The sequence below is a fragment of the Cinclus cinclus genome, chromosome 5, assembly GCF_963662255.1.
Source record: "Cinclus cinclus chromosome 5, bCinCin1.1, whole genome shotgun sequence".
In the NCBI taxonomy this organism is placed as follows: domain Eukaryota; kingdom Metazoa; phylum Chordata; class Aves; order Passeriformes; family Cinclidae; genus Cinclus; species Cinclus cinclus.
In genome coordinates this window covers 5,624,859-5,650,783 of record NC_085050.1, presented here as the reverse complement: position 1 = coordinate 5,650,783, position 25,925 = coordinate 5,624,859, and the positions used below count along the sequence as shown (strand labels likewise).

At 39.9% G+C, this 25,925-nt stretch overlaps 1 protein-coding gene across 2 annotated transcripts in view; it reads left to right on the top strand.

The window, feature by feature from the left end:
• The window catches only part of KDM3A (lysine demethylase 3A), a 29,186-nt gene extending 3,987 nt beyond the window's left edge, over positions 1-25,199 (top strand). For both annotated transcript variants that reach the window (XM_062494097.1, XM_062494096.1), the window contains exons 4-26: positions 1,544-1,654; positions 3,179-3,281; positions 3,884-4,008; positions 4,484-4,556; positions 4,637-4,725; positions 6,863-7,014; positions 8,008-8,579; positions 9,825-10,026; positions 11,439-11,653; positions 14,315-14,467; positions 14,713-14,808; positions 15,120-15,247; positions 16,911-17,097; positions 17,621-17,790; positions 18,572-18,808; positions 19,206-19,377; positions 20,311-20,401; positions 20,942-21,072; positions 21,869-21,988; positions 22,075-22,214; positions 23,845-24,021; positions 24,103-24,237; positions 24,453-25,199. In XM_062494097.1, coding sequence (XP_062350081.1) covers positions 1,544-1,654; positions 3,179-3,281; positions 3,884-4,008; positions 4,484-4,556; positions 4,637-4,725; positions 6,863-7,014; positions 8,008-8,579; positions 9,825-10,026; positions 11,439-11,653; positions 14,315-14,467; positions 14,713-14,808; positions 15,120-15,247; positions 16,911-17,097; positions 17,621-17,790; positions 18,572-18,808; positions 19,206-19,377; positions 20,311-20,401; positions 20,942-21,072; positions 21,869-21,988; positions 22,075-22,214; positions 23,845-24,021; positions 24,103-24,237; positions 24,453-24,533 — 3,660 coding nt within the window. In that variant the 3' untranslated portion in view covers positions 24,534-25,199. The remainder of the gene's footprint in view (positions 1-1,543; positions 1,655-3,178; positions 3,282-3,883; positions 4,009-4,483; positions 4,557-4,636; positions 4,726-6,862; positions 7,015-8,007; positions 8,580-9,824; positions 10,027-11,438; positions 11,654-14,314; positions 14,468-14,712; positions 14,809-15,119; positions 15,248-16,910; positions 17,098-17,620; positions 17,791-18,571; positions 18,809-19,205; positions 19,378-20,310; positions 20,402-20,941; positions 21,073-21,868; positions 21,989-22,074; positions 22,215-23,844; positions 24,022-24,102; positions 24,238-24,452) is intronic.
• Positions 25,200-25,925: the final 726 nt, after the last annotated feature.

The following is a 25,925-nucleotide window of genomic DNA, read 5'->3' as shown; positions in this document are numbered from 1 at the left end:
GGAAAGTAAAGATGTGAACATGTAAACTTGCTGAACCTGAATTATGCTGAAGCTGTGTTTTAATACTATTAACTTTGCTAGGTATAAAGTGTGCATTGTAATTCATATTGCTGCCTTTCAGCTGGTATTTCTTAAGCAAAGTCAATCTAAGCCTATGTTTATTGCAAGTAGGACCCAATAGAATGGGAAAGGAAGTGGAAATATAAATCCCTAATTTTATTTCCTGGGCTGTGCATTAATATCAGCAGTTTCTTTGGTAGACTTTGCTGACAGCTTGTTCTGAAAACCTTCATATTTAAGATTAGCTGTTGTCCATTTCCAAGTATCTGACTATTTCTTACTGGATACTTGTCTTCAGTTTTGGCATCAGGTTTTCTTCTTGTCTTCAGTTTTGGCGTAAGGTTTTCTTCCTGAAGCGTTTGATGTGTTAGTTCATGCAGGAAACATGTTTCAAAGGTCATTGTGCAAAGGAAGATGTAGGATCAAATGTAGGCCAGTCCTGGATCTTGCCTTGGCAAAAAAAAAAAAAAAAAAAAAAGACTTTTTCTCCCTTTGTCATCACACAGGGCAGCAAAGCAGAGGTCACAAAAGAGATGTGTGGATTAATTTATTTGAAACGTAATCACAGCTTACTGGTTCAAGTATATGGGAGTATGTGTTTCTGAGAAATGGAGTAACTTTGTAGAAACCTTGTAACACCCAGTTAGTCCTGGAGAGACTCTTGTTCCTCCTGTGGGGATCTTGTCCCTTTGCCAGTGCTGTCCTAACTGAGGTGAAGACAAGAAAGAGTATCCGGTTGGATTTTTAAAGGACTGATCAAGGAGAGGCCATCTTCTATCAGAACTATTTCTTTTTTTAAATGGGGCACAGTTAGACCTTTCAGGTAGGGAGGAATTACTCTTAACCACTTCTGTTGTTCCAGGCTCCTGGTGCCTGCCCTCTCAAATCTGTTACTGTTGCTAGACAAAATTTAATTTTGAAACATTAGGAAGTGTTCAGAAGCTTTTAAACTAAAATTGTTTCTTGTCTATTCTTAAAGCCTTTGGTATACCTAAACACAACTTCTTCATTGCACTGTAGTATTCCAACAACTGTGAGGCTGTCCAAATCATCATGTGCCTAAATTAAGGTATCAGTGTTGCACAGGTTTTGAGAACTTTAATGTAAACTATGCTTTAGACATTGATTGATTTGCTAGTTATTTCCACAGTCTACCATGAGGAGGTTTATTAGTAATATATCTGCAATTAGGATTATTGTATTAATGAATTTTTCATGTGGACATGAATGATTAATTGCTAATGATGGCCACCTGCACCTGAATTCCTAAGTCATGCTAATATATAAAATTAATTTCAAGTGGAGTCCAGTAACTTTCATGAGGTGTGTATTAGAAGTTTTATTGGAAACTGTTTTGTTTTCAAGAGTTGCATGTAGATGTGGTAACTTAACAGAGAAATAGAAGCAAAATTAATTGTTTTAAATGCAAATTATGAATGATGAGATCTTCTTACTCTGAGAGCATGTTTATCACTTTTTTTAGACCTATAAATCTTTAGTGGACAAAGCTGGAATGGGATCACTTGTTTCAGTGCGCTACCTGGGTGAAGAGAAATGTGTTTTTCTTTCTAAGGACCTCTTGACGCCCATCCAGGTAATCTTGATTGGCATTGTAAAGATGAAAAATGAATCTCTTATCATGAAAAATGAATCTCTTATCTTGATATTTATGATGCATCAGGATAACGTAATCAAAATGCAAGCTTCAGATGCATGTAGTAGGTGTTTATTTCTGTAACTCAAAATAGCAGTTCTGAATGTAATGTGTGTGACTAAAAACCCTCTGGAGCAGATTCAGGACAGGGTCACTTAGGAGAGCTGGATGAGGGAGTGTGCTAGGACAGTCACCTCAGGTGACAGCAGTTTCATGCTGATTTTGGGGATAACTTGGAATAATTTCCCTTTGTTCTTCTGAACATGACTGTGGTTACTGTGCAGGGATGTGCAGGAATGTCTGGCATAAATCTTGCTCTTTAACAGAAGCACATCACTGCTAATCCTAAACAAATGAGGAATTGGGCAGAATGCAAATGAGATGGTTGAATTACAGTCCCTTTATTGAGCTCCAGAGGAAAGTTTGTTAGTGAAAATTAGGTATAGGTGGGTTGAAGGAATTGTCCCTGGGCAGGTGTTTGGAAGGGTTTGGCCTTTCTAGGGAACTATTTTCAAGACCTGTAAACAATCTGAAATACAAGTAGTAATGGTTGTCTCATTTTGAGACTGCAAGTAGTGCCATCATTAGTGTTCTACTTTGACTTAACAGTAAACAGATAGAGAAGCTTTTTAGAGGAACTGGCAAGATGGTCACTAAAAGCCAACTTTGAGTTGTAGATGGTTGTCTTGCTTATGTTGGCTCAACAGCAGGGTCAAGATCTCCTTCTGCAGAAGCCTTATCTCAGCACTGCAGTGGAAAATATTGCTTTACTGGCATCTTGAATAGCAATTTACTGACTTGTAGTTCTTTAGTCTTCTGCCTCTTAGAACTATCAGTGCAGTGCCTGGGACAAAAAGAAACCCAACCCCAAACCCTTTTCTTATTTGCACTCTTTGAGCCTTGGGTGGAAACTTGCTGTGACCTTTCCCTTTCAGAAACAATTCTCATTCAAAAATTGGAGTGGAAAAAGTAATACACGTACATTATGTTGAAGAATTATAAGTAATTTAAATGTAGCTGGCTGTTCTCATTCATATAAACATTTTATAATGGGGGCTTGAGAGGGACTGGATCTTGGCATTATCATAAATAGAAACATAAGATATTTCATTTGCATCTGCTCAGGACAAATATGCTGCTGCTTCTGAGAACTTAAAATCCTAAGTTAAGAATGGATGGTTCACTTACTTATTGCTCACTACCAATGGAGTACAACAAAGCTGGGTTATTTTCAGAACAATATTAAAGTAGACTTGGAGAGCTCACTTCAGTTTCTCTTGCAGATGCTTGTTGTGAATTAGTGATAAGAAATGATCTTCCTCCAGTCCAGCATTCTAGAACTAATGGGGAACAGATTAATGAGAAATGCATTTGTATGAATTGCTGCCATCTTGTTTTTAAATACCGTGGGATTTTGTTAAAAGCATTATCTTCAATGTAGTTTTTTTTTTTTTCTTGAAATAGGATATGGACAGTTCCAGGCTTTCTCTTAAGGATGATCAAAATGTAAATGAAGAAATTCAGGCTCTGGTTAAGAAACACCTTGATGAGACACGCTTGGTCCAAGGTACGAGCATACTGTGGAGGGGAAAACTGGCAATAAGTGCTCAAGTCCAAAGGGAAATCCTTTCACTGTTGGTTTAATTAATTGGTAATCTGTTCTAGGGAATAAAAGCTTTTTAAAAATACTGATTTTACTCTCACAGCGGTGAATGCAAAATGTGGAGGATTGTGGATGTTTTAAGTTTCAAGTATCTCTTTTGTAAGAGTGAGTATGTAATTCAGGCCCATATAGAGGGGCTGGTACTTGTGAAATAGATCAAACTTGTAGCAGTTCTCAAAAATTTTGAGCTTATTGTTTAAAGTAACATGATTTTTTTTCCAGTTTGTTGTTTGTTATTGGAAACTTTCAGGGTGTTGTATAAATGCTTCCTTTTTCAGTCAAATTTAAAATTATTTTTGCCAGCTCTAAATTCTTAATTACTAGGTTCATACCAGCATATTTGTAGTTGTGCTTGCACATGCAGGGAATTACTTTTATGGAAAGGTAAATATTACAGCTTACAGATTTCATTTCCCATACTGGAAGGATAGGAAAAATTCATTTGGATAAATGTGATCTTCATGCCTCCCTTTTCTTAAGCTTTTTTTTTTTTCCTAATTTTGTAGGTGGAAAAAATATCATTGGTTCAAAAATTAGGATTTATAGCCTGGACCCTTCCACTCAGTGGTTCACAGCAGTTGTTGTCAATGGTAATCCAGCTACAAGAACTCTGGAAGTCAACTGTCAGGAGGTAGGAGCCAGTTGCTGTGGTTTACAAACAGATATGGAGAATAAGTGCAAACTTTTATTTGTGTCTCCACTATCACCATTTTTATTTCTGTCTTTACTGTAGTCTTTAAACATGGGTGTTTAGTGTAGTGCAGAACAATATAACCCAAAGTGTTTCTTGATGCTGCTGGTAGTTTATTAAAGAACAGGTGTCCTATGAAAAATGAGAGAGACCTGGAATTTTTATTCTAAGAGGGAAACAAACATGATCTTGGTTTCTTTGCTCTCTGTGCTGTGCAGACAGTGCTCTCAAGCAGCAGTTTGTGTTTTTATGCAAAGACACTGTCACATGGTATGTGGTTAAATTCAGCTTGGTATTCAGAGAACCTAAAAGTTAACTGTCTAAGCTTAGTACATACCACCACATTGAAGATGAATATATTTAAGTAGAGTTTCACCTCTCTAAATGGCTTCTTCTGTTTCCTGTCTTTTTCAAGATTCCAGCTTTAAAAACTCTTGATCCAGAATTAATTCATGTTGAAATCATTTATGACAACAATGGAAAATGTGGTAAGACTTGTTACTTCTTGTCCTTCAAACACTAAGTAGGTTATTTGTGATAGACTAATCTTGATCACCTTCTCTTCCAGACAAATCAAAAAGAATTGGGGGTGTGAAAAGGAAGTCATCTGAGAACAGTGGAAGTGTTGATGCTAAATACACAAAATCTTCTCCTGAGGTAGTGTCTTGCTCTCTTATATATGGCTGTTACATAAGGATTGTTGCTTCTCAAAACATCTTAAATAAGGATTAGATTGGAAAGTAGAATGATAAGTATATAATCCCTTGGAGGGTGTGTTGAGTTCTTTCCAACTTGCCTGGGCATGAGTTGAACATCTTGCCTCGTGATAATTGGAGTAAGAGCTACTAAGCCTTGAGTCTTGGTGGTTTGGTGAGGTTTTTGTTTGTTTGATTTTTTTGTTTGTTTAGGGTGGTTTCAACTCTGCTTTTTGCCCCTTCCTTCTGCTTAGGAGTTGGTCTGCCTGGTCATGTAATCTTGCAGTGGAAGAAAGCACAAAGGAGTTTTGAAATTTATAACCTTTGCTTTTCATGTTCTTACCTTAACTCTTTTATACTTGAACCCAAAACCTTCAGGTGCACTTGGATGCTTTGAGGATTCAAGCTGCCCGAGCAGCAGTTCAAGGTTGTTTCAGTACAGAAGGAGGATGTGACTTTTTGAGTACTCTCATGTCTACTTTTATTTCTTTTGTGAGTGACAAACTGTCCAAGGTCAAAAGACAATCTGGGTATCTTGAATGTAGAAATGCAAGTGAAAAATCATGGTTTGGCTGAAGAACAGTACTTCAAACTTGCCCTGTAATTTTGCCGCTGTGTTTCAGACCAAAACCTGCATTTTAGGCAGGAGTAACCAGTCTTCAGGAAGCACTGGAATGGGAGGGAGTGGCCTGTGTTATTTCTGTGCAGTCAGTCCCGTGTAGTCAGCTGGGCAGATCTGGCTAATGGCAGGATATAATCATTAGCAGTCTTTAACGATCTCACAAAGAACCAGCATGAGGTAACAAGCACAGGATAAGAGCCTAAACTAAGAGTGTGCCCTGTCCTTTATTTACTGCTGAGGAAGAGCGTGCAGCAGGGCAGAATGGAGTAGCAAAGGATTGCAGTCCTGTGTTTCCACGGCTTCTGCTTGGGTACGTTTAGCAGTTTTTGGTGCTCAAGTTTGCCTTTCTTCAGTTTTCTGCATAATTCAGTCATTGAGTAGCCTGCTTGACACACAAAGCTGGTCTGTATTTCACATTCCAAATGCCCTGCTGAAGAATTACCATGATCTGAATTCATAACTTGTTTTACTATAGTTTTTCCCTAAAGTAGTGAAGTTATTTTCTTCTCATATTCCAGTCTGCCTTCCTTCAAAGGCCTGGATAATTTATCACTTTGTATTCTTTGGGAAATGCCTTGCAACAATTTTTTCGAAGTGGTTACAGTGAGTGTGCTTTCTAGTAAGGAAATGAGAAGCTGTTTGTTACTCTGGTTTTGGTTTATGTGAGTTACGTGGGAGTGATTAGCTGAAGACTTATTTTTTGTTAGTATGTGTGGAGTTAATTATCTGCAGCATTTTTCTGAGAGCTTGACTTGGTGCCTGACAGCTGTGTAATACCAAAATAAAAAGGAAATATTTTGGAACTGATGCTAACAAGCCTGTAGTGTAACTGCCCAGCAGTAAGTGAAGCATGTGGGAGTAAAATATGGATGTTGGAGCTGTGGAAGGACCCCTACAGAAAAGCTACTGTTCTAAAGAGAGTTGCTAATTTGGTAGGCCTGTTGTATTCCTAAATTAATTACAAATTTCTTAGGATGGTGATTTAATCAATGTAGGATTTCTTTACTTAACACTTTCTAGAATTCTGGTGCAAAGATTTTCTTGCTACAAGAAAGTTCACATCTAGATCTTTGGTAATGCTGTCAGACTTCACAGTTTTGATTTTTCTCTGGTATTTTCAGCTGAGCTCAGAAATCTGACTGCCAGCTGCTGCAATTACTTTAGAGACATTGTTGCACTGGCAGTTACAAAGAGCAGAGCTTTCTGTCTTCCTTTCCACTTGCTTAATATGCTTCCCCCAAAAAGTCTTTTGTTAACTGGGGGGGGGGGAAATGAATTAGCATGAACAGTCTTTCATGGAACCTATAAGGTTTAAAAGGAGACTTTAAAGTCTTTCCACCTCATGAACTGAGTGATTCTTTATTGGTGTTATTAAACATGCTAGGATGAGTATTAATATGTTTTTCCTTTCAGGCTGAACCCTGCAAAGCCAAAATTTGTTTTCCCTAATTTTCCTAACTTAAAATCTCCCTTGCAGGTTTCTCCCAGTCAGGGACACGTGCAGTCAGTACCAACTGTGCTGGGTGAAGCACTGCTGGGATGTACTCCTGCAAATAAAGACCAAAGGCACCCAGGCCTGCCCCTGCCAGCCAACTCACCACCCAACCTTGGTGCAGAAACTCCTCAGGGGTAAGGAAGCAGTTTTATGCTTGCTCAGATTTCTTTACTCCAAAAACAATTCTTATTCTTAGCACTGAGGTCATTTTAAGAGCTATAGTAACTCCTCTTCTGTAATACCAGCAAAGAAAAGTGTTAGACTTGTTTGCCCTGGATATGTAATTTACTTCTTGATGCCATGTTCTTATTTATCTTTAAGGAAGTGACCCTTCAATGTCCCTAGTGTCCCTAGGCCAGTGTCACTGCTTCATTGTACCCATCTGTAAATGGATACTCAGGTGTGGTAGTGCCTGCTTTGTCAAATGCATTTCTTTCCTGCCCCCAAGAAAACCAGAACAGGTTCAGACAGGTGTCTGCTTTCTTTCATATCAACTACAGGTTCTCAGTTTTATTTCTGTTGAACACCAGTGCCTTTGAGCTTGTTACCTGCAGTTCTGTCACAAAATAGATGTAATAGATGTGTGACAGGAAAACCTAAATTGGGAGTGCTAATAGGGATTTTTCTGCCAGTTTGGGGTGTCTCACATGCTGAATGTGGGAAATACAAAATAACCTTTTAAAAAACTGTAAGAGATTTTACAGTCTCCAGCATATTGATTTGTGCTGCTAGTCAGAAGTTCCTTGAGAATCTTGCCACAGACATGCAACTGAAATGCAATTGGTTATTCAGCAGTTGCATGGAGAAAATGAGAAAGCAACTATTTAATTGTGAGAGGAGGTGGTGGAGTAGCACCAATAACCAAATCTGTGTGTGCCTACATGGGTGTAAAGCTTTGTTGTCCTAACTAAAAAAAAAAATCTAACTCGGCTAAAACACCTAAAAAACATAAACCTATTTAGCCTCACACAAAATTTAAAATACTTATACATCAGAACTCTTAAAAGCACTTAAATAACCTAATTTTTTCTTTCAAGCTTTAAGTGTGGCTAGATTGAGCAGCTGATGCTCTGATTTGTTTGATATGTTTGTGGGTTTTTTCCTAATTATTGCATGTTTTGTTTCAGCACATGTAGACGAAGCTTACCAGAAACTCATCCTTCCTGTCTTAATACTGGAGTTAAACCATTGACAGAAGATCTGACAGCCTTTCCTAAAGTGGGGTTTATGTCTAAAGAGCAAACACAAAATCCTAGTGATCAAAATGGTAAATATACCTCTTTGAAAACCTCAAGATCTTCATCTTTGACTGATTCTGCTAATGAAAAGGGAACCAACATGAAGAATACTAATGAACCTTTTATGAAGGCCACAACAAACTTTCCCAAGGAATGCATTTCTGTAAAACAGTTGCAGCATCCCAACCCTTCCATAGCAATACCCAGAGGCTGTGGCACTGTTGAACTGCAGCGAACTTTAGATTGCAGACCCTCAACCTCTGATGCTCATCTTCTGTCCTTCAATGAGTGTGGGGTTAAATCACAAAGCAGCTGCAACAGCCACAGCAGCCACAAGGGAAACAAGATTGATGAACTTGCAGACATGGAGTTTTTTATTAGAAGAAATTCAAATGAGATACTTTGTGACAGAAGTGAAAGTGAAAGCTTTTGGTCTGGAAGTGCCAAGGTCCAGGATAATAGTAAGTGTTTCTAAAGTTTCCTGTCATTTGAAAGTTCTTGTAGTTTCTGTCTAGCTACTTAGAAGTAGATAATTTGTTACATATGCAAAAAATTATATTCAAATTGTGTGTGTAAATCAGGAATTTGAGTCATTTGTATGTGCTTTTATAAGGGGAATGCAGTAGACTGGAGAAACAACCTTTCCTGATAAAGGAAAAGGACTAATTATTTTTAGAAATAGGTTGTTACAAAATATATGCAAGAACAGAATGGCAAAAGAGGTTACAAAAACAAGGTTCTGTTTGGAATACAGATGCTGATGGCATATTGAGATTTCCTTTTAGCAATGGTCCTAAATTTTACAAACATGGTGAAGGATGGAAGTTGTCCTCAACAAAGCTCTGTTCAAGGGGGGCTTTCATGTAAAAACTGTCATGAGAGCAAAACAAACAAAAATCCACCCTCCACCACTAAAAATCAAAACCTGTGCAGCCCCAAAACCACCCACCTTGTTCCTCTTCTCTATTTTGTGAGCTCTTTGGGTTTTCACATGGGATGGGAGGGGAAAGGCTGTGCTTGTTTAAGGAGCTGAACTCCTGGTGTCATGTGTCCTGCTGTGCATCAGGTGGTGTTGCTGATTGTTCAGGGTTCTGGCAATCCCCCTACATACCCACCTCTTTATTTTTCCTGTCTCGTGTTGCTTGGTCTAGGATTACCATGTGCTATTCCATAATTAGCATGGATACACAGCCAGCCAAGCAGTCACTCTTGTGTCCCCTGCAAGGCCTCGCTGGCAATGTAGGAGGAAGAAAAATGTTTGGCATCTGTTGCAGTAAGATGCTGAAAGCTATTGCATAAGGAGGAGGAAAACAGGACTGAGAAATGGCCAGGTTGTACTCTGTCCCCATTTCTTGTGAAATCTGGTTGCTGCATACCCTAATCTGCTTAGGACTCCAACTCTGGCTGAAGAACTTCCTTTAAAAACAGTTGTTTTTTTCAAGATGCTCCTCTGTGTAAAAGTGAAACAAGCTCTTAAACTTGGGTCCACAGACTGCGAGACTCCACTGGAGCTGCAGCTTGAGACAGTTTCTGCTGACTGGAGGAGAGGTTTCTGCCAACTGCAAATATTTTTAGCATAACATTGTTTCAATGTAATGTGAAACTTGCAAGAAAAGTTGAGGTGGATCTCTCACTAAAAATACATTTGCTGGCATTCCCATGTGAAAAACTGAGGCTTTTCTAATCCTGGCTGCTCTTCTCTGCAGTAATTGTTCGCAAGTCCATTTTGTCTGATGCTGCTAAAGTGAAGAAGCTGCAGCAGAGCGGAGAGGCGTTTGTGCAGGACGGCTCCTGCAATAACATCGCCCCTCACCTGCACAAGTGCAGGGAGTGCCGCCTGGACAGCTACCGCAAGAACAAGGAGCAGAGGGACTCCACCGTCTTCTGCCGCTTCTTTCACTTCAGGAGGTAAGGACAGTCTAGAGAAACACCTTGGAATTCCTTAAATGCGAAAGGTGAACAAAACCTGGATATTTGGCCCGGATGGTCTCATGGAGGTCTCTGTTTCAAAGCTGTTTGATGCTGGCGTGTAGCTGTAAAACCAATATACCTAACTAATCGGTGGCTGCCTATGTTTTTTAGCCCTCAGAAATGATACAACTGTTTCATTTGAGCAGAAAATATTTTGGCAGGACTTAAAGCTCTTTATTTTGCTGTTCTGGGCTAAACGCCAGTAGGATAATGTGAGTTTAGTTTGAGTGCTGCAGCTCAGTAGAATTGGAGACACTAATGAGAGAGTAGATTCCATGCAGGTTTCCCAAAGTTTTGTCGTTGGACACCTGAAGTTAACCGTGAGCCCACAGCTCTTGAAGAGTTGCAGTAAGTGGCTGTGGGCTTTCAGAAAGCTGGAGCCATTTAAGCTTGCCATGGAAACATTTAGTCTGTGCACCCACTAGAATTCAGGTTTGTTGCTAAACATTTAAAAAATACAGATGTGTTACTAATCTGTTATTTATCCTCAGATTAGAGATTTTACTGTAGTGAATCTTTTTATAATCTGATGTGTGAGACCACAGTAACAACAGACTACGCTGATTCATCCTCTCAGGGTAACAATCCAGACTTGCAGTGCAAGTCAGATTCATCAGATGAATCCTTTGGTTTAGAACTTGAAAATGATGGAACTACCCCTTTTTATTGAATGCAAAATCTGCCAGATCTGGAGATGCCATTTGTCTGATGACAGCAGCTGCCAGCATATGTTCTCATGGTACACTTAACACTACAGTGAGCATACATTGTCATCAGAAGTCACCTTTCCTCTACAGCATTTAGTAAAAAGGTTCCTGACCAGAACTCTTCATGTTTTCCATTTAAGACACTACTAACAATATAGATCTCATTCTTTACACCTGCTCAGAATGACTCAGGAATATATCTTAGTCAAATTTTGCTTGGTGTTTTTTGACAGCTGATTCCAAATGAATTGTTGCTGAAATATTTCTATTTAAGGCATTCTAACTTATCTTCAGAATTGTTTATATTCCTAGATAAAATTACTGCTGTTATGCTAGTATATTTTAAAAATTGTAAGCCTGTTTTTGTTTTGTGTGAGTAAAAAACCACTTGCTGTAAGGTAGATTTCCTAACTAAAAACCTGGATGTTTTCAGTCTTTTTTTCTTTAAAACAAGCAGTGCACTGAACATGCTTAATGCCACTGACCAGTATGTTTACCCATGTCTGTTGTAACCTTTGAGTAAATTCGTTGACATATAGTAACACATTTGCAACTCAAGCATTGACTGATTGGAATGAATTTAACCCAGTACAGCATTTGAACTGGTTAGGACTTTTTCTCCTTTTCCTCCTTTTTCATCAGGCTGCAGTTTAATAAGCATGGAATACTGCGTGAGGAAGGTTTCTTAACTCCAAATAAGTACGACCCTGAGGCTATTAGTCTGTGGCTACCTTTATCCAAAAATGTTGTGGGTCTAGATCTGGACACAGCGAAGTACATCCTCGCCAACATTGGAGACCACTTCTGCCAGCTGGTGATATCTGAAAAGGAAGTCATGTCAACAATTGAACCACACAGTAAGATCAACTTGTATTGAAGTCATCTGTGTTTCCACAGCTTTATGTGAAGCTTTAAGCTTCTGTGTAAAAGTTAATTGTGCATATTTGGAAATAATATACAAGACTTAAATGTCTCTCTCTTCTCAGAGAGGGAATGGTTAAGAGCCACTGTGAACTAGTGTCAACAGCTCTGCTCCTCACAGGGAGGGGAAAGGGGAGGGTAATTCCACCCTTCTTTGTCAGAAGTTCTCAATTTATTGAATTACTTTTCCTGTTAGTGTAAAAACAAGAAATTAAACTTATCAGGTAGCTGACAACAAAACCTATTCTTAGCATGAAAACAAAGATTTTATTTTGCACAGGTTTTGTTAGGTTGCTTTGGTCCTATTTTATTGTAACTGCATCGTGGACCTACTGCTGTCTGTCAATAAAAGATTGTTTTGTTTTTTTTTCCTCTACCTGCAAGTTTCCAGTAGCACTTTGAGAAGTGATTGTGTGCAACCTTACTGGGCATAGATCAGAGAGGTGCTGATGTTGGTGTAACTGATTGGGGAGGCTAATTAATGTAGACAGGTGAGACTTAACCACCCCCAAACACAGGGGTTTAGCCACATCCAAATATTTCTGTAGCAAATGTGAGCAGAAAGACAAATGGGGAAGTCTGTGACCTTGCGTAATCACTTCTCTGAGTAGAATGACTCCTAAAACTGGATTTGTTTTCTGGATTTTTAAGTGCATGACGGGGGGTAAAGCGCAGTGGAGATTGCCACTGTCTGCTGTGTTGGTGGAGTGTTGACATTAGATAAGGATCCTCTCAGTTTGGCAGTCACTCCACTGTTCTTGGAAAAAGAAAAAAAAGCTGAACAATCTTGAATGCTCTTCAAAAGCAGGGTGAAGACTTGAGATACACCAGAAATATTCACTGTGGGGTCTTACCTTGGGCTGCCTTGGGATCTGCAAGCTTTGCTCTTCTCTTGACCTGCAACATATTCAGGCCTGTGGAACCAAATTATCTGTAGCCAGGGTGAGAAGTGTAGACTGGAATACAGAAACACTTTCAGGAGGGTGAAGTTTTGGGTGAATTCATAAAACAAAGGGGAGCTGTGGCCTTTCTTAATAGCAAAGGATGCATCTGTTGGCATAACTACCAGAAATATCTTCTGGTTAAAAAACAGATGTACGAGTTCTGGAACTGACTTGAAAGGAGCAAAATCTCATTATTTCATCTTTGATTTTATTGTCCTGACTGGTGAGAGCAGAGGAACTCACTTCTATTAATATAGAGGTTATTTTGAATGCCCTGGGCAGGAAAGAAGTAATTCACTGTCTGAATATGTGGTGTGCTTTGAACAGTTCAGTGGGAGAGTTGCTCAGTCAGCACAAAACAAAGGGAGATTCTTCTGCCACCATGGCTTGAAGTTACGCTAAATTTAAGTATTATACCTGTGAAGTAAAAGTTTGACCACTATAGAAAGAATAGCTTATTAGGTCATGTTGTTCCTTAGCCACCAAGTGCCAAAAAGAGACAGGATTAAACTACAGAGAAGAACAAAAAAATAGGAGTAGAAAGGAAGAAGATTCAGAAAAGATAGGAAGTGGCATTCAAAAGATAAGAAAAAACCTTCATCCTGTTTGGGGGAAATTGGGGAGTTGACCTAGAAAATTATAAATATAGTGTGTGTTTTTAAAAAGGCAGAAAAGAATGGAGCTGGTGATATTTAGACCTGTGTCTCTTGGAAGAATTCTGAAGCAAGTAGTCAAACAATTTTTACCTCCTACTTAAGAACAAATTGTGCTAAGCTATTCCAGTGTTGTTCCATATATAGTCAATGGGCATTATGCAGAAGAGCAACAGATGACTTGGATCCTGGTGTGGTTTTCTTAGCATGCATTAGGACATGGTCTGTCATACCTTGCTTTTGAAATTAAGAAACATTGTGGGCAGGAATTTCAGAAGTTACAAGTGTGGAAGGTGGTAGGAAGAGGCAGGTATGTGCTTTTTGTCTAGTCTAGTTTTCTAGCTTGCAGCATAAGGAAATGGAGATCAGCTAAAATAATGCTCTCATAATCACAGATTCACAGAAAAACAATACAGCCCTGCAAGGGCTTGTTTTTTGCAAGGTGCTACAAACGTTTGGCATGTATTGAGTGAACTGAAGTAGTGGCTTGGGATGAGGAAAGGGGAATATATTGGGTATATAGGAAACCTGAACAGCAGCAGTGAGCACTTCAGAGAAGAAAATTCACCATTCTAAGATCAGATAAACACAAACCCCTAAAACCTCCCAGAAGGAAGACAGCTACTTGCCCACCATGCTGCTGAATAGAGAACAAGGACAAGCTGGTTGTGGCAAGCTACACATTGAACTTAGCTTGCCAGCAGTACCTGAATTTATGTCCTGGAGTAGCTGTGGTATTTCCACTTAGGAGAACGTCAGCAGTGTGCTTGTTAACTTGGTTAACACGTGTCAGGAATAAGTGGTTGGTGCTGCACAGGAGGAAGCAAACTGCTCTCAATTGCTTGGACTGTTGTGCAACAGCCAAAACATTTTTTTGGCGTTCCAATACAAAACCGAGTGCGGGTCAGGTGTCTGTAGTCACGTTTTAGGTGGCTGTAGTTAACATGCAAGCACTTGTTTTTTGGCACTAACGCTTGGGCTGTCCCGTTGCTGCCCACAGGACAGGTGGCCTGGAAGCGCGCGGTCCGTGGCGTTCGGGAGATGTGTGACGTCTGTGACACCACCATCTTCAACCTGCACTGGGTCTGCTCCAAGTGTGGCTTTGGGGTGTGCGTGGATTGCTACAGGATGAGGAAAAAAAGCTCACATGAAGGTGGGAGTGCTTATTGCTACCTGAAACAAAGGGGGGAGCAGGAGAAATAAAATCTCTATATTGAACTTGGAAGTGAATCACAGCCTTAAATGAGACCCAAAAAAAAAAAAAAAAACCAAAAAAACAACACCTTCTCAACCCAAAAGGACGTGTTGTAGACCTGTGGTTGGATATAGCAGTAATTGTAAAATGTGTGGTTTCCAGAGCAGTAACAAAAAGAAACACGTGATGGTTTTGTTTTACAGATGATGAATCGGATACTTTCTCCTGGTTTAAGTGTGTGAAGGGGCAGGCACATGAACCAGAGAATCTAATGCCTACACAAATAATTCCTGGAAAAGGTATTGGAAATATTTGATCAGCATAAAAACGCTCTGTAGGATTTTGCTGTCTTTTGTGTTGTTGATCCTGTATTGAGTTAGGTTTGATTGTAGTAGTAGTTAGTAAAAGCTTAAAAATTATTATCCAAAGACAGGAATAGCATGTGTGTTTAATAGCAGTTTATCTTTGACCTTTACATAGAAGTAGCAGAACTTCTTGTTTAATGATGAACAGTATTCGCATATCTGCACAACACACACAATTTCTTGGTCCTAGTGCCTGCAGGATGTTGTGATTACATGTGAGCTCACTGATGGTTCTCTCCCTTCAGCTCTGTATGATGTTGGTGACATTGTTCACTCTGTAAGAACCAAATGGGGAATAAAGGCAAATTGTCCTTGTGCAAATAAGCAATTCAAAGCACTATCAAAACCAGCTCTGAAGGAGGATTCAAAACAGGTATTGTTACTTCCTCTGTCTGTGCAGTTAAGTTTGTGTCAGTCTATTGCATGTTCTTAAAGCACTACTAATTTGACTTTGTAGGTTGCCAGTCCTGACCTCTGTGATAACCCCACCCCATAGGGACAATTTGTGTTCACTGTTCATCTTTCTGGTTCAGCTTTTCAAGTTTTGGGGAAAATCTCATTGTGGCCCTTTGGTGCTGAGGCCTCAGTAGTTGACCTGGCTTTGAAAAAGTCCCAATGAGGATTCTTAGAGCAAAAATGGGCTTGGATTGAGAGATCCCTTAAGAGAAGAATATGAAGAACAGACAAGAGGGACTGGCTGTGAAGTGTAGGCTGTTCCTTGGGTCCTGGATATAGAATACACACAGTATCTAAAAACGTAAGGTGGAAGAATACTGGGATTCATAAAAGAACTAAACATTAAAAAAACTGAGAGTTAGGGGAGTGTGGAGAATGACAGATTTCTCTGGCAATCTGGTAGATTTGCTTCTCTGTATATTAAAAAAAAAGAAGCCTCACAAGATGCATAATAATAATTTTTTTAGCTTTTGAAAATGGCACAAATTAAGAGCTTAGTTTAGAAGACCTTACCTAGAAGTATCTTGTAAGAAATAGGATGAATTGAGTGATTTTAATTTTGTTAGATTAGGTGCTTATTCCTGGTCTTATTTTGAAAATGTTACCTTAAGTGTAAGAAGCAGGTTGGACTTGATTTTGTTGTAAGCAATGAACAGAAGAGACAAAAAATATTTCAGTTGTTAAAAGTGTGGAAGATAGTTATGTGAATCAAAAGTTAGGATCCAACTGACCTGGCTTTAGTCTTCTGAATCAAGATTTCCTGTGATTCTGGGCAAAGAGCTGCATTAAATTTATTTGCACATCTTTATAGAATTAGTTACTGCCCTGGTTGTGTGAGGGTAAGCTCATTAAAGGTTGAAGCATTTTGTATTATGTCATGTTTAGAATCCTTGCCGAGCATCAGCAGTCAGTGAGAGATGAAACAGAGAATGTAACGATAAGCAGACAAAAGAGCAGAATAACTTCTTGGCTGAAAATTGTTTGAGCAGAGAGAGAGGAAATGTCACCAGTAACACAGGAATTCCAGGGCAAAGCTGTGGTTCTGGTTAGTCTGTTCCTGGAACCTCCAGATGACCAGATAAATCAGCTGCAAAGGAAATGGATAATCCTGTGCTTAGATTGTGCTGGCCAGGCCAGTGGTGCACTCAGGCAGGTGTAGGTCAGACCTGGCAGGTGAGTGCCCTTTTGCTGCCACCTTAAGAGAATTTAGGAATGCTCCACATCTGTTTTAGTCCTCTGAACTGGAGCTCCAGCTTAGCCCTGGCCTGAGCATCAGCTATGACTAAAAATGTGAGAACTTCACTTGGTTCCTAAAGCAATCCCAGAAAATGCACCTGGGAATTTTGGCTCTCTGTGCTTTTCTTGAGGGGTGATGGACTTTGGCTGCTCCTAAAGTCAGGAGATCCCAAATCCTGCTGAAGTGTTACGGCCTGATCCTGAGCTGCAGTGCTGACCTCTTGTGGAGATCACGTTTTGAAGGGCCATACCATTTTAGTGATGAGCTTGGATGTGTTATTGCTTGTGTTCCCTTTGTGTGGAGTGTGTTTGTGTCTAAACAAGTTACTGCTCTGCTTTTTCAGCACATGGCATCTGGGGACAGGCCTGGCCTTCAACACAACAGTTTTGTCCTGAGCCCACAAGTCACTACACATGATCCTCCTTTAAAGTCAGCACTTGGAAGCAAACAAGCTGCTTCTGTAAATACTTCTCCTTCGCTAAACTGGTTTTCAAACCTAACAAGTGGAAACGTGAATAAAGAAAACAAAGGTATGTGTGTGCAGAACCAGTGAAGAGTAAGCCTTTTGTGGCAGTTTGTCAAAAGAATATAGGTCAGACCCAGCAATGTCTTGTGCTGAGTGATGTAATCTACCTGCTGGGATGAGTGTTCAGTGCTTGTGCTGCAGAACTGGCCATGGCTTGGAGTAAAGCCTGGCAGAATTGGCATATTCTGTTTCAAAAACTGGATTAAAATCCCATTGATGCAAGTATTCTTGAAAATTTAGTTTGAGGATACTTTTTGTTCTTGTTTGGGGGGGATTGTTTTTTGGGTTTTTTGAGGTTTTTGTGGGTTTTTTTTTTTTTGAATGTGGGATTTTAAAAACTTTGGTTTATTGAGGAAAGTTAGGTGAAAGATATTTCATCTGCATGTATTGGAAGCAGATTTATATTTATTTGTATATACATGTACATAGATACATGTATGCATGTAGGAGGATACTGTCTTGGAAAAAAATTCAAAGTATTTTTACTGTTTCAAAGTATTTTCAGAGTTTTCTTCTCTTCATTTCAGAGAAACTTCTTATACCAATTTCAAAGAATGAAAATAAGCCTCTCCAGACACTCCCTAGCTTAGCCAAGCCAGCTGCAGCCCTGCAGACATTCAACAGTGCAATATTAACACCTGTGAGCAACAACAACACAGGCTTCTTGCGGAACCTGCTGAACTCTTCTGCGGGAAAGGTACAGGAAAAATTCTGTCCTACAGGTTTGAGTTGATCCCAGGCTTAGATTCTGTTTTAAACATGTGAACAACTGCCACAGGCAGTTTACTTTCTTGTCACAGTAAGAAAAATTCTGTCTTGATTTGGAAAAAAGGACTAATTGTTTCTGTGTTTCAGTGCTCAGTTAGTAGTAGCTTAGTGGTACTTGCAGTAAATCTTGGTGAGGAACTAGGAGCTAAGGGATAAAGCAGATTAACTTCCTTAAGCTAGAGTCTGGCAGCTGCCTTGACTGGGATGTCTTTTAGACTCAAAAAAAACCCACCAGTGAACTTGCAGATGGAGGGAAGAACCTTCTGTGGTGTCTTTCCCATACCTCATTTGCAAACTGGTTCACTTCAGATGCTTCTGGACTTTGTCAGATCTTACAGATGTGATTTCAAAGTGGTGGGGGAAAAATACATTGAGAGTTCTCAGCTAAAACTGAATTTCTGCTCTTTGATATAAAGTAAGTCCTGTTCCCTGCTGTGTATTCCAGGTTTCTGCAGTGTTGCTGAGATGCAAATAAGAGCAGAAATTGTTATGCTAGAATTCTGTAGACAAAATGTAAGGAATAGCACTGGCATTAAATGATGGTGGTTTTTTTAGACAGAGTTCTTTCTGCAGCTCTTGGTTTCTCTGCACGATTGGCTCTCAAATAAAAAAAAAAATGAAGTGACAAATACTTTCTTTAAAGCCTGTGGGATAAGGCAACAGAAAAGAGCACTAATTTTTTGTTATTGTTCTTTCATGTGTTTTATCAGACAGACAATGGACTGAAGAGTACACCTAAAATCCTTGATGACATTTTTGCTTCCCTGGTGCAAAACAGAGCCATTACAGACTTGCCTAAGAAACCTCAAGGACTGACCATAAAGCCCACGATAATGGGCTTTGACACACCCCACTACTGGTTATGTGATAACCGCCTGCTGTGTCTTCAGGATCCCAACAATGAAAGCAATTGGAATGTCTTCAGGGAGTGCTGGAAGCAGGGACAGGTATTTTCATTTTCCTGCTTTTTCCATTTGCAGTTCATGTACTTTGTCTTCTAGTTGAAGCACAGCTACGACCGCTGTAGTGATAAGCAATGTTAAACCTTCACCAAATGTGTGACATGAGCACTGGTATACATCTTTATCTAAGGAATCTTGTTTTACTGTTTAAATCCATTTCTGAACACGGAGCTGAGATTATGGCTCTGTATAAAAAGTTGCCTCAGTTTGAAATAGAGAATGCTCAGATGCATGGCAAGGCAGAATTCTGGCAGGGTGTACTGATCATTTAGTTTGCAAAATGCCTGCATTCAAATGCTCAATGTATTTTATGTAAAACCCTGCTGTAGTTAAAGTTTTTGGTGTTTAATAATTATTCTGAATATATTCTGTTGCTTTCTAGCCTGTAATGGTGTCAGGAGTGCATCACAAGTTAAATGCAGACCTCTGGAGACCAGAGTCCTTTAGGAAGGAATTTGGCCAACAGGAAGTAGATCTGGTTAACTGCAGGACCAATGAAATCATCACTGGAGCTACTGTAGGGGATTTCTGGGATGGTTTTGAAGATATTTCAAGTAAGTACTGTGAATCTTTGTTCCAGTAGGTAAACCACTCAGCAGCAATAATTTGTCCCTAGTACAGATTTGTGATCCGTAAGCACTGCAAAGGTTCAAGGATTTCTCCTCACCTTGGGCTGTTTGATGAGGATGAATTGCAGATGTTTATGCTCATAGAACTCTGGCCTGGATAGAAACTGTCATTCCCATGAAGTACTCTCCTTCAGGGATATGTTTGGCTGCCTTTAGTCTTTTGGGGAAACATTCTGAGGAAATTTAGATCTTCCTAGCAACTAGGTTCATCTGCCAGCTTTTTTTTTTCCAGTTGAGTGAAAAAAGAAGAGCACATGGAGGGGTGGTGCTGACAGATTAAATGGGTTCTGCTGTTTTAACTTGAAGGTACTTCTTAGTCCTGAGGAACTACGGTTGCTATGTAAAAATAGATTTAGAGGAGGTGAGCTTAAGGTTTTCCAGGAGAATTAGCACTTGCCATTGCATCTGGAGTTCTACTTTGTTTGTTTCATATTCTTATCTAAGGATCTGCTTTACTGTTAAATCAGTTGTAAACTTAGGGAGTTTCATACTTAGGGCAAGAGGAGTGGGAGGTAGAAGACTTGCACCTTTCTTTTCTGTTACTTTATCTTGGAAGATATTTGGCTTCATCAGCTACTTTTGGCCTCAAACACAAACCGGTTTCTGAGCTAAATTATAGGAAGTGCTTGGGTGGAGAAGCAGCAAAGACTGCTAGTCTGTCTGACATCTCCTGTTGTAACACGTTTGACAGGAGAGTGATAGCCTACTCTGCTGTCAGAGGAACTTGTATGTCTTTAATTCTACATGAAAAGTTGTGGAATTAACATGATTTTAAACCTGAGATAAGAATATCTTAATTCTTTGTATTCTGAGTTGTGCAACTGTTAAAAACTAAGACTTGATAATGTTTCAAATTAGGTCGCCTGAGAACAGAAGAAGGAGAGCCAATGGTATTGAAGCTTAAGGACTGGCCTCCAGGAGAAGACTTCAGAGATATGATGCCCTCTCGGTATGAATTTCCAGAGGATGTGTTCATTGTTTGTGGTACACCCCCAAAATAATGGGCTGTAGGAACATTCTTGTGTGATACCTGCCTCAGCTTTGAGCTGCAATTTGTGACATGTGAACAGTTGTTTCTCAGAGATGCCTGACATAAAGGGAAATACTGCACAAGTTTCATGATTAATTTGTATGTGGTTGATGGTATTTGTTGCCAAGTAAAGTGAACACTTAACACTGCTCCTAAAAGCCTGGATCACTTTGCAATCTCAAGTTCAGTTGAAGCTTACTTTTTGGATGGATATTAAGTATTTAAAGGCTAGTTAGGTTAGGCTTTTTCATTTTCCTTATGATTACACAACAAAATAGCTTTTCTCCAGAGCAGTTAAGTTTATTTGCTGTATTTCTGTGCCTTGTTTTGTTCCTTTTCACGGTATCAAGCAAAACCCCCTGAGGGAAAAAGAGTATACCACCTTGACTAGAGAGAGCCTTTGTAGTCTGCTTTTGGTTTTATCAGTACCTAATGTTAAGTTTTGCTGCGTTACCTTAGGTTTGATGACCTGATGAAAAATATCCCATTGCCAGAATATACCAGGAGAGGTGGCAAACTCAACCTCGCCTCTCGACTTCCCAACTATTTTGTGCGACCAGATTTGGGCCCCAAGATGTATAATGCCTATGGTAAGGAATTTTTCACTCTAAAGGTCACGTTCACCACGTTTGCGTAGAAATTATTGTAGATTATGTGAATCCTTGCTGTTATAGACAATTTGATTTAATCCCATAGATCAGAAAACCTGAGTTTGGCTCACCTATAGGCATCAATGATGTACAGAGTATGATGTGGTTCATTTTATTAAACATCTTTTTGTTGAGGTGGTTTCAATACAACAGTAGTTATTACCTGTCTTCCAATCAACTTTCTCCACAGCCTCTTTTGTGTAGCTGGCAACATGTACTTGTTTTGCTGCTTCTGGCTGTATTGTTTTTGTTCTTCTCCTTTTTGAGTGGTGTCATTTAGCTTTTAATCTCTCCTTGAGCAGTTTTTTCCCATGTCTGGTCCATCTGCTGTCACTCAAAAGACACTTAAAATGGAGCAGCATCATGGCCAGTAGTGAGATTTTTGGATAGTATATCCTGTATCAGCTGCTTTTTAGAGTGAAAGAGACTTTCTCAAAATGCTTTATCCTAAACTGCTGTAGAAACCCTTTTCTAGCGGGACTTAAACATGACTTAGATATATCATACAGACTAAGTAGAGATACATTGCTCTGTATCAACCTGTCAGCAGATCACTTGGGAAGCCACAAGATGGAGCAAGGTCCTGGATAGAAAGCCTATTGCTGTTGTGGAAACATTTGTTGCTTGAAGTAAAAGTGCTCTGATCTCTTTATAACATGCTGCTGAGAGTGATGCAACACTTTGTGTCACTAATGAATCTGCTGCTCCTTTTCCCTCACTTTGATTCCTCCCCCAGGTTTAATAACACCAGAGGACAGAAAATATGGCACAACAAATCTCCACTTGGATGTGTCTGATGCAGCCAATGTCATGGTTTATGTGGGGATCCCCAAAGGCCAGGCTGATCAAGAAGAAGGTGAAGTCTTAGTGGTGTCTGGGGGGATATTTCTGTGGTCAGAGGGAAGATCCTTTAGTGTAACTGCTCATGTTGACTCTCCACAGAAGTGCTTAAGACCATTCAGGATGGTGACTCTGATGAACTGACAATTAAGCGTTTTACTGAAAGCCGAGAAAAACCTGGAGCTCTGTGGCACATTTATGCTGCCAAAGACACAGAGAAAATCCGGGAGTTCCTTAAGAAGGTAAGCTGTGAATCTTAAAAACTGATCTTCTGACTCTGCAGGTTTGCAAGTCTCTATCTTTTGGCTTTTTCTCTTCCTTTGTGTCCCTGTCACTGTGGAAAAAAAATAACTTGAGTTGTATCCAAGACAAAACTTCTCCTGTGCCATTGAGTCTTTCAGGGCTTGAAAAGGGTAGAAAGTTGAAGCTTGGAGTTACCTTGTATGCAGATATTCCTCCTGCCCACTCTTTTCATAGATGAATAATGTTACGTAGTGAACAAGAAAATAGCTGGTTTAGACTTAAGGAAAACCAGTTTAATTTCTTCATTTTTAGAAGAATGTGAGATGTTTTTGAGAAATGTCAGAGCAATACATGGTTTGTAATGTTCTTCACTGTTCTCTTTTACTACCTCTTTTTTTCCCCCCATACCTTGATTAGGTCTAAATTAAGATAAAATCATAAGGTGTTTTGTCATGTTTTCATGGGAGTAAAGGGTTTAGTAGAGACTGGCTACCATATTCAAAAGGGCTTGTTTCAGTGTTTACATTTACATCAGATGGTCGAGAGTTCTTTGTGGTCTTGATTGTGAAACTTCTTTGGTGCTCTAAAAGTGGAAAGAGCCAGTTTGATATGTGAAAGGATAAATGGGATGGTCTGAACAACTGTTGGCCCGGTCAGGCTTATGGCTTTCTTGGTGGGAGCTGGGAGGGGCTGCAACAGACTTATTTAATATTAACAAAGAACAAATCTTAAGGGTGATAAAACACAACACTGGGCTTGATAAGCATTAGCACTGGGTGTACATGGCTGCTGCAGCAAGTTGTGTTTATACAGCAACTTCTTGCAGAAATTCTGTCTCCACAACACTCAGATTTCTGTCCTGAAATACTTGTTGCGCCTCCCAGTCTTGTTTCTCCTGAAAATCTGGTTTGTACCCTCTGGGTCAGTGAGCACACACTGACTGGTGTCCTCAAGGCAGACACCTGCTGAACTGGGTAGTGTCTTCCAGTCACAGGCTGTAGAGTCACAGAATCTCAGAATGGTTGAGGTTGGAAGGGAGCTTCAAGACCAGACCATCTCATTCCACCCCCCTGCAATGGGCAGGGACACCTTCTTCCACTATCCCAGGTTGCTGAGAACCCTGTCTAACCTGGCCTGGAACACTTCCAAGGATGGGGCAGCCACAGCTTCTTTGGGCAGCCTGTGCTGGTGCCACACTACCCTCACAGGAAAGAATTTCTTCTTAATGTCTTCTAATCTAAACCTACTCTCCTTTACTTTGAAGTCATTGCCCTTTGTCCTGTCACTTCACACCCTTCTCCACAGTCCCTCTCCAGCTTTAGTAGTGTGAGAACACTGGTTCCATGTATGACGGCGGTTCCCAATGTGAGCACAAGTTGTTTCACTTGCCACTGTCAATTGGGATTACTTGTATTTCCCATATACACACTTGCAATATGTCTGTGAAGCCAGTAGGACCTGAGAAATGCTTGATAAGGGTCTGAGTAATGATCCAATCTTTCACTGTGTAACCTGAACACATGGTGCAAGTCCCTCTGGCACACGTTTCTATGGAATACCACAGGTAGAACTTGACTGTCCAGTCAGACTGGTGTGTTAAAATGCCTGTTATCTTGTGATTTTTCTCAGGTTGCAGAAGAACAGGGCCAAGAAAACCCTGTAGATCATGATCCCATTCATGATCAGAGTTGGTACCTGGACCGACCACTGAGGAAACGCCTTCATCAGGAGTATGGAGTTCAAGGCTGGGCTATTGTACAGTTTCTAGGAGATGTAGTTTTCATCCCAGCAGGAGCTCCACACCAGGCAAGCACCAGGGACATGGAAGGGCCTGACTGCTTAGGTAGCCCTTTGAGCACGTGGCTAATGCTTGTTTGTTCTCTCTAGGTTCATAATTTGTACAGTTGTATTAAAGTTGCAGAAGACTTTGTATCCCCAGAGCATGTCAAACACTGCTTCTGGCTCACTCAGGAATTTAGATATCTGTCACATACACATACGAACCATGAAGATAAATTGCAGGTAACTCCCCACTGCTCAGTGCTCTTGACCCTTTACAAAAACCCCACTGAAACAGAACAGATGTTTTCCCAAGTTTGTGATTTGCATGAAGGTTGGGCAGATGAGCTTGTCCAGACTGACCTGCACAGGGTGAGGGGGGAAGTAAGTGGGAAAGCTGGAAAACTACCTGTGCTGTTTGCTTGTAAAACCAAGCACCTTTTCCTTTGCTCCTGCAGGTGAAGAATGTCATATACCATGCTGTTAAAGATGCAGTTGGGATACTGAGAGCTAACGAATCCAGCCTTAGCAGACCGTGATGTAGAACGCCTTAACCACACACTATATGAAACAGAAGCATTGGCAGCTGTTTTACCTACTCAGTCAGGACCTCTGTGGACTTTGAGATTATATGAATGTTACCTCATCTTCCTTTCAGCAGTACCAGAGGATTGTGGTACTATGTTCTGTGTATTCTTCCAATGTTTACAAACCTGATATGTATATGTAGTAATATGTATGGACTGTGGCATACTGTGAATGCTCAGTTGCAATAGGACTTTATATGGAGTTGCTCTCCAAACTGTACAAAATACCTCCTATAGAACTGTTGGGAACTATTCCAAATTACTCCTTTGAAAAATATTATTCAAGGCATTGTAAAGCTTCAATTTTTAAAATTTATTTTGAGGTGGGAGGAAGTATGGAATCACTCAGTTTAATAGCCAATTTACATAAAAAGTTAAGAATGCAGTTCTGGAATTTCAAATTAACATAGAACTAGCATTTAAAAGTAGCTTTAAGCTATTGTATAGTAACATAGAGATGGGAGTTAACCATCTTTAGGTAAATGTATTTAAATTTCTAAATGTTAAAAGAAACTTTTAATCAAATGTCTTCTGTTCGAAACTGCTCTTTAATTTGAACTGATGTTTGATTCTCTTGTTTTTAACACTGAATGGTTACATAAAAATTCTTCTATTTCAGATACTGTTCCTTGCCTGTCTTCAATTAACTGTTTAAAATGAAATTAATCTGATGCAGTACTTTGAAATGCAAAAGAAAACTGTATCATAAATGGTTCATACTGGTTTTTGAACTATTTGAAGGCTTAGCGCATGGAATTTCGCAGCAGACCTGTTCAGTTATTTTTGGTTAACCCAAGCCCAACTTAGCTGACACTGCTGCTGCCAGTGCTGTGGTCTGTATCACATGAGCTTTGCAGCTTCAGTTTGAAACACAGAACTCCGGGTTATTTGGAGAAACACTGAAAATATTGTAGAACCTAAAACAGGAAGAAAGGTTATGAGTGGAAAAGTGAATCTGTCATTTGATGAGAGACCCTGAGACAAAATTAACCTTTCAGTTCCTTCCCAGAACTGAAAATTGCAGGATCGCTGTTGGGAACAACCACGAAGAAGAGGAAACCTCCAAGTTCACTTTTCTGAACTTATGCAACAAATTCAACTCTGAAGATTCCCCTTCCTCTAGTATGTCACCTGCTGTTTGTGATCAGCATCAACTGTGGAGTCTGTCTTGGATGACAGGATTCTTCTTCAGAGAAACTTCTGATTGCTCCCCCAGGAGTGGGGACAGGCTACAGTGATGTGCAGGAAGCAGGGGTCTCTTTCTTACACGAGTTAAGTGAAGCTGACTTACAGAAGGTTTGCCTACACACCAGCCCTTCACTGTATTCAGTGAGAGCTTTTTTT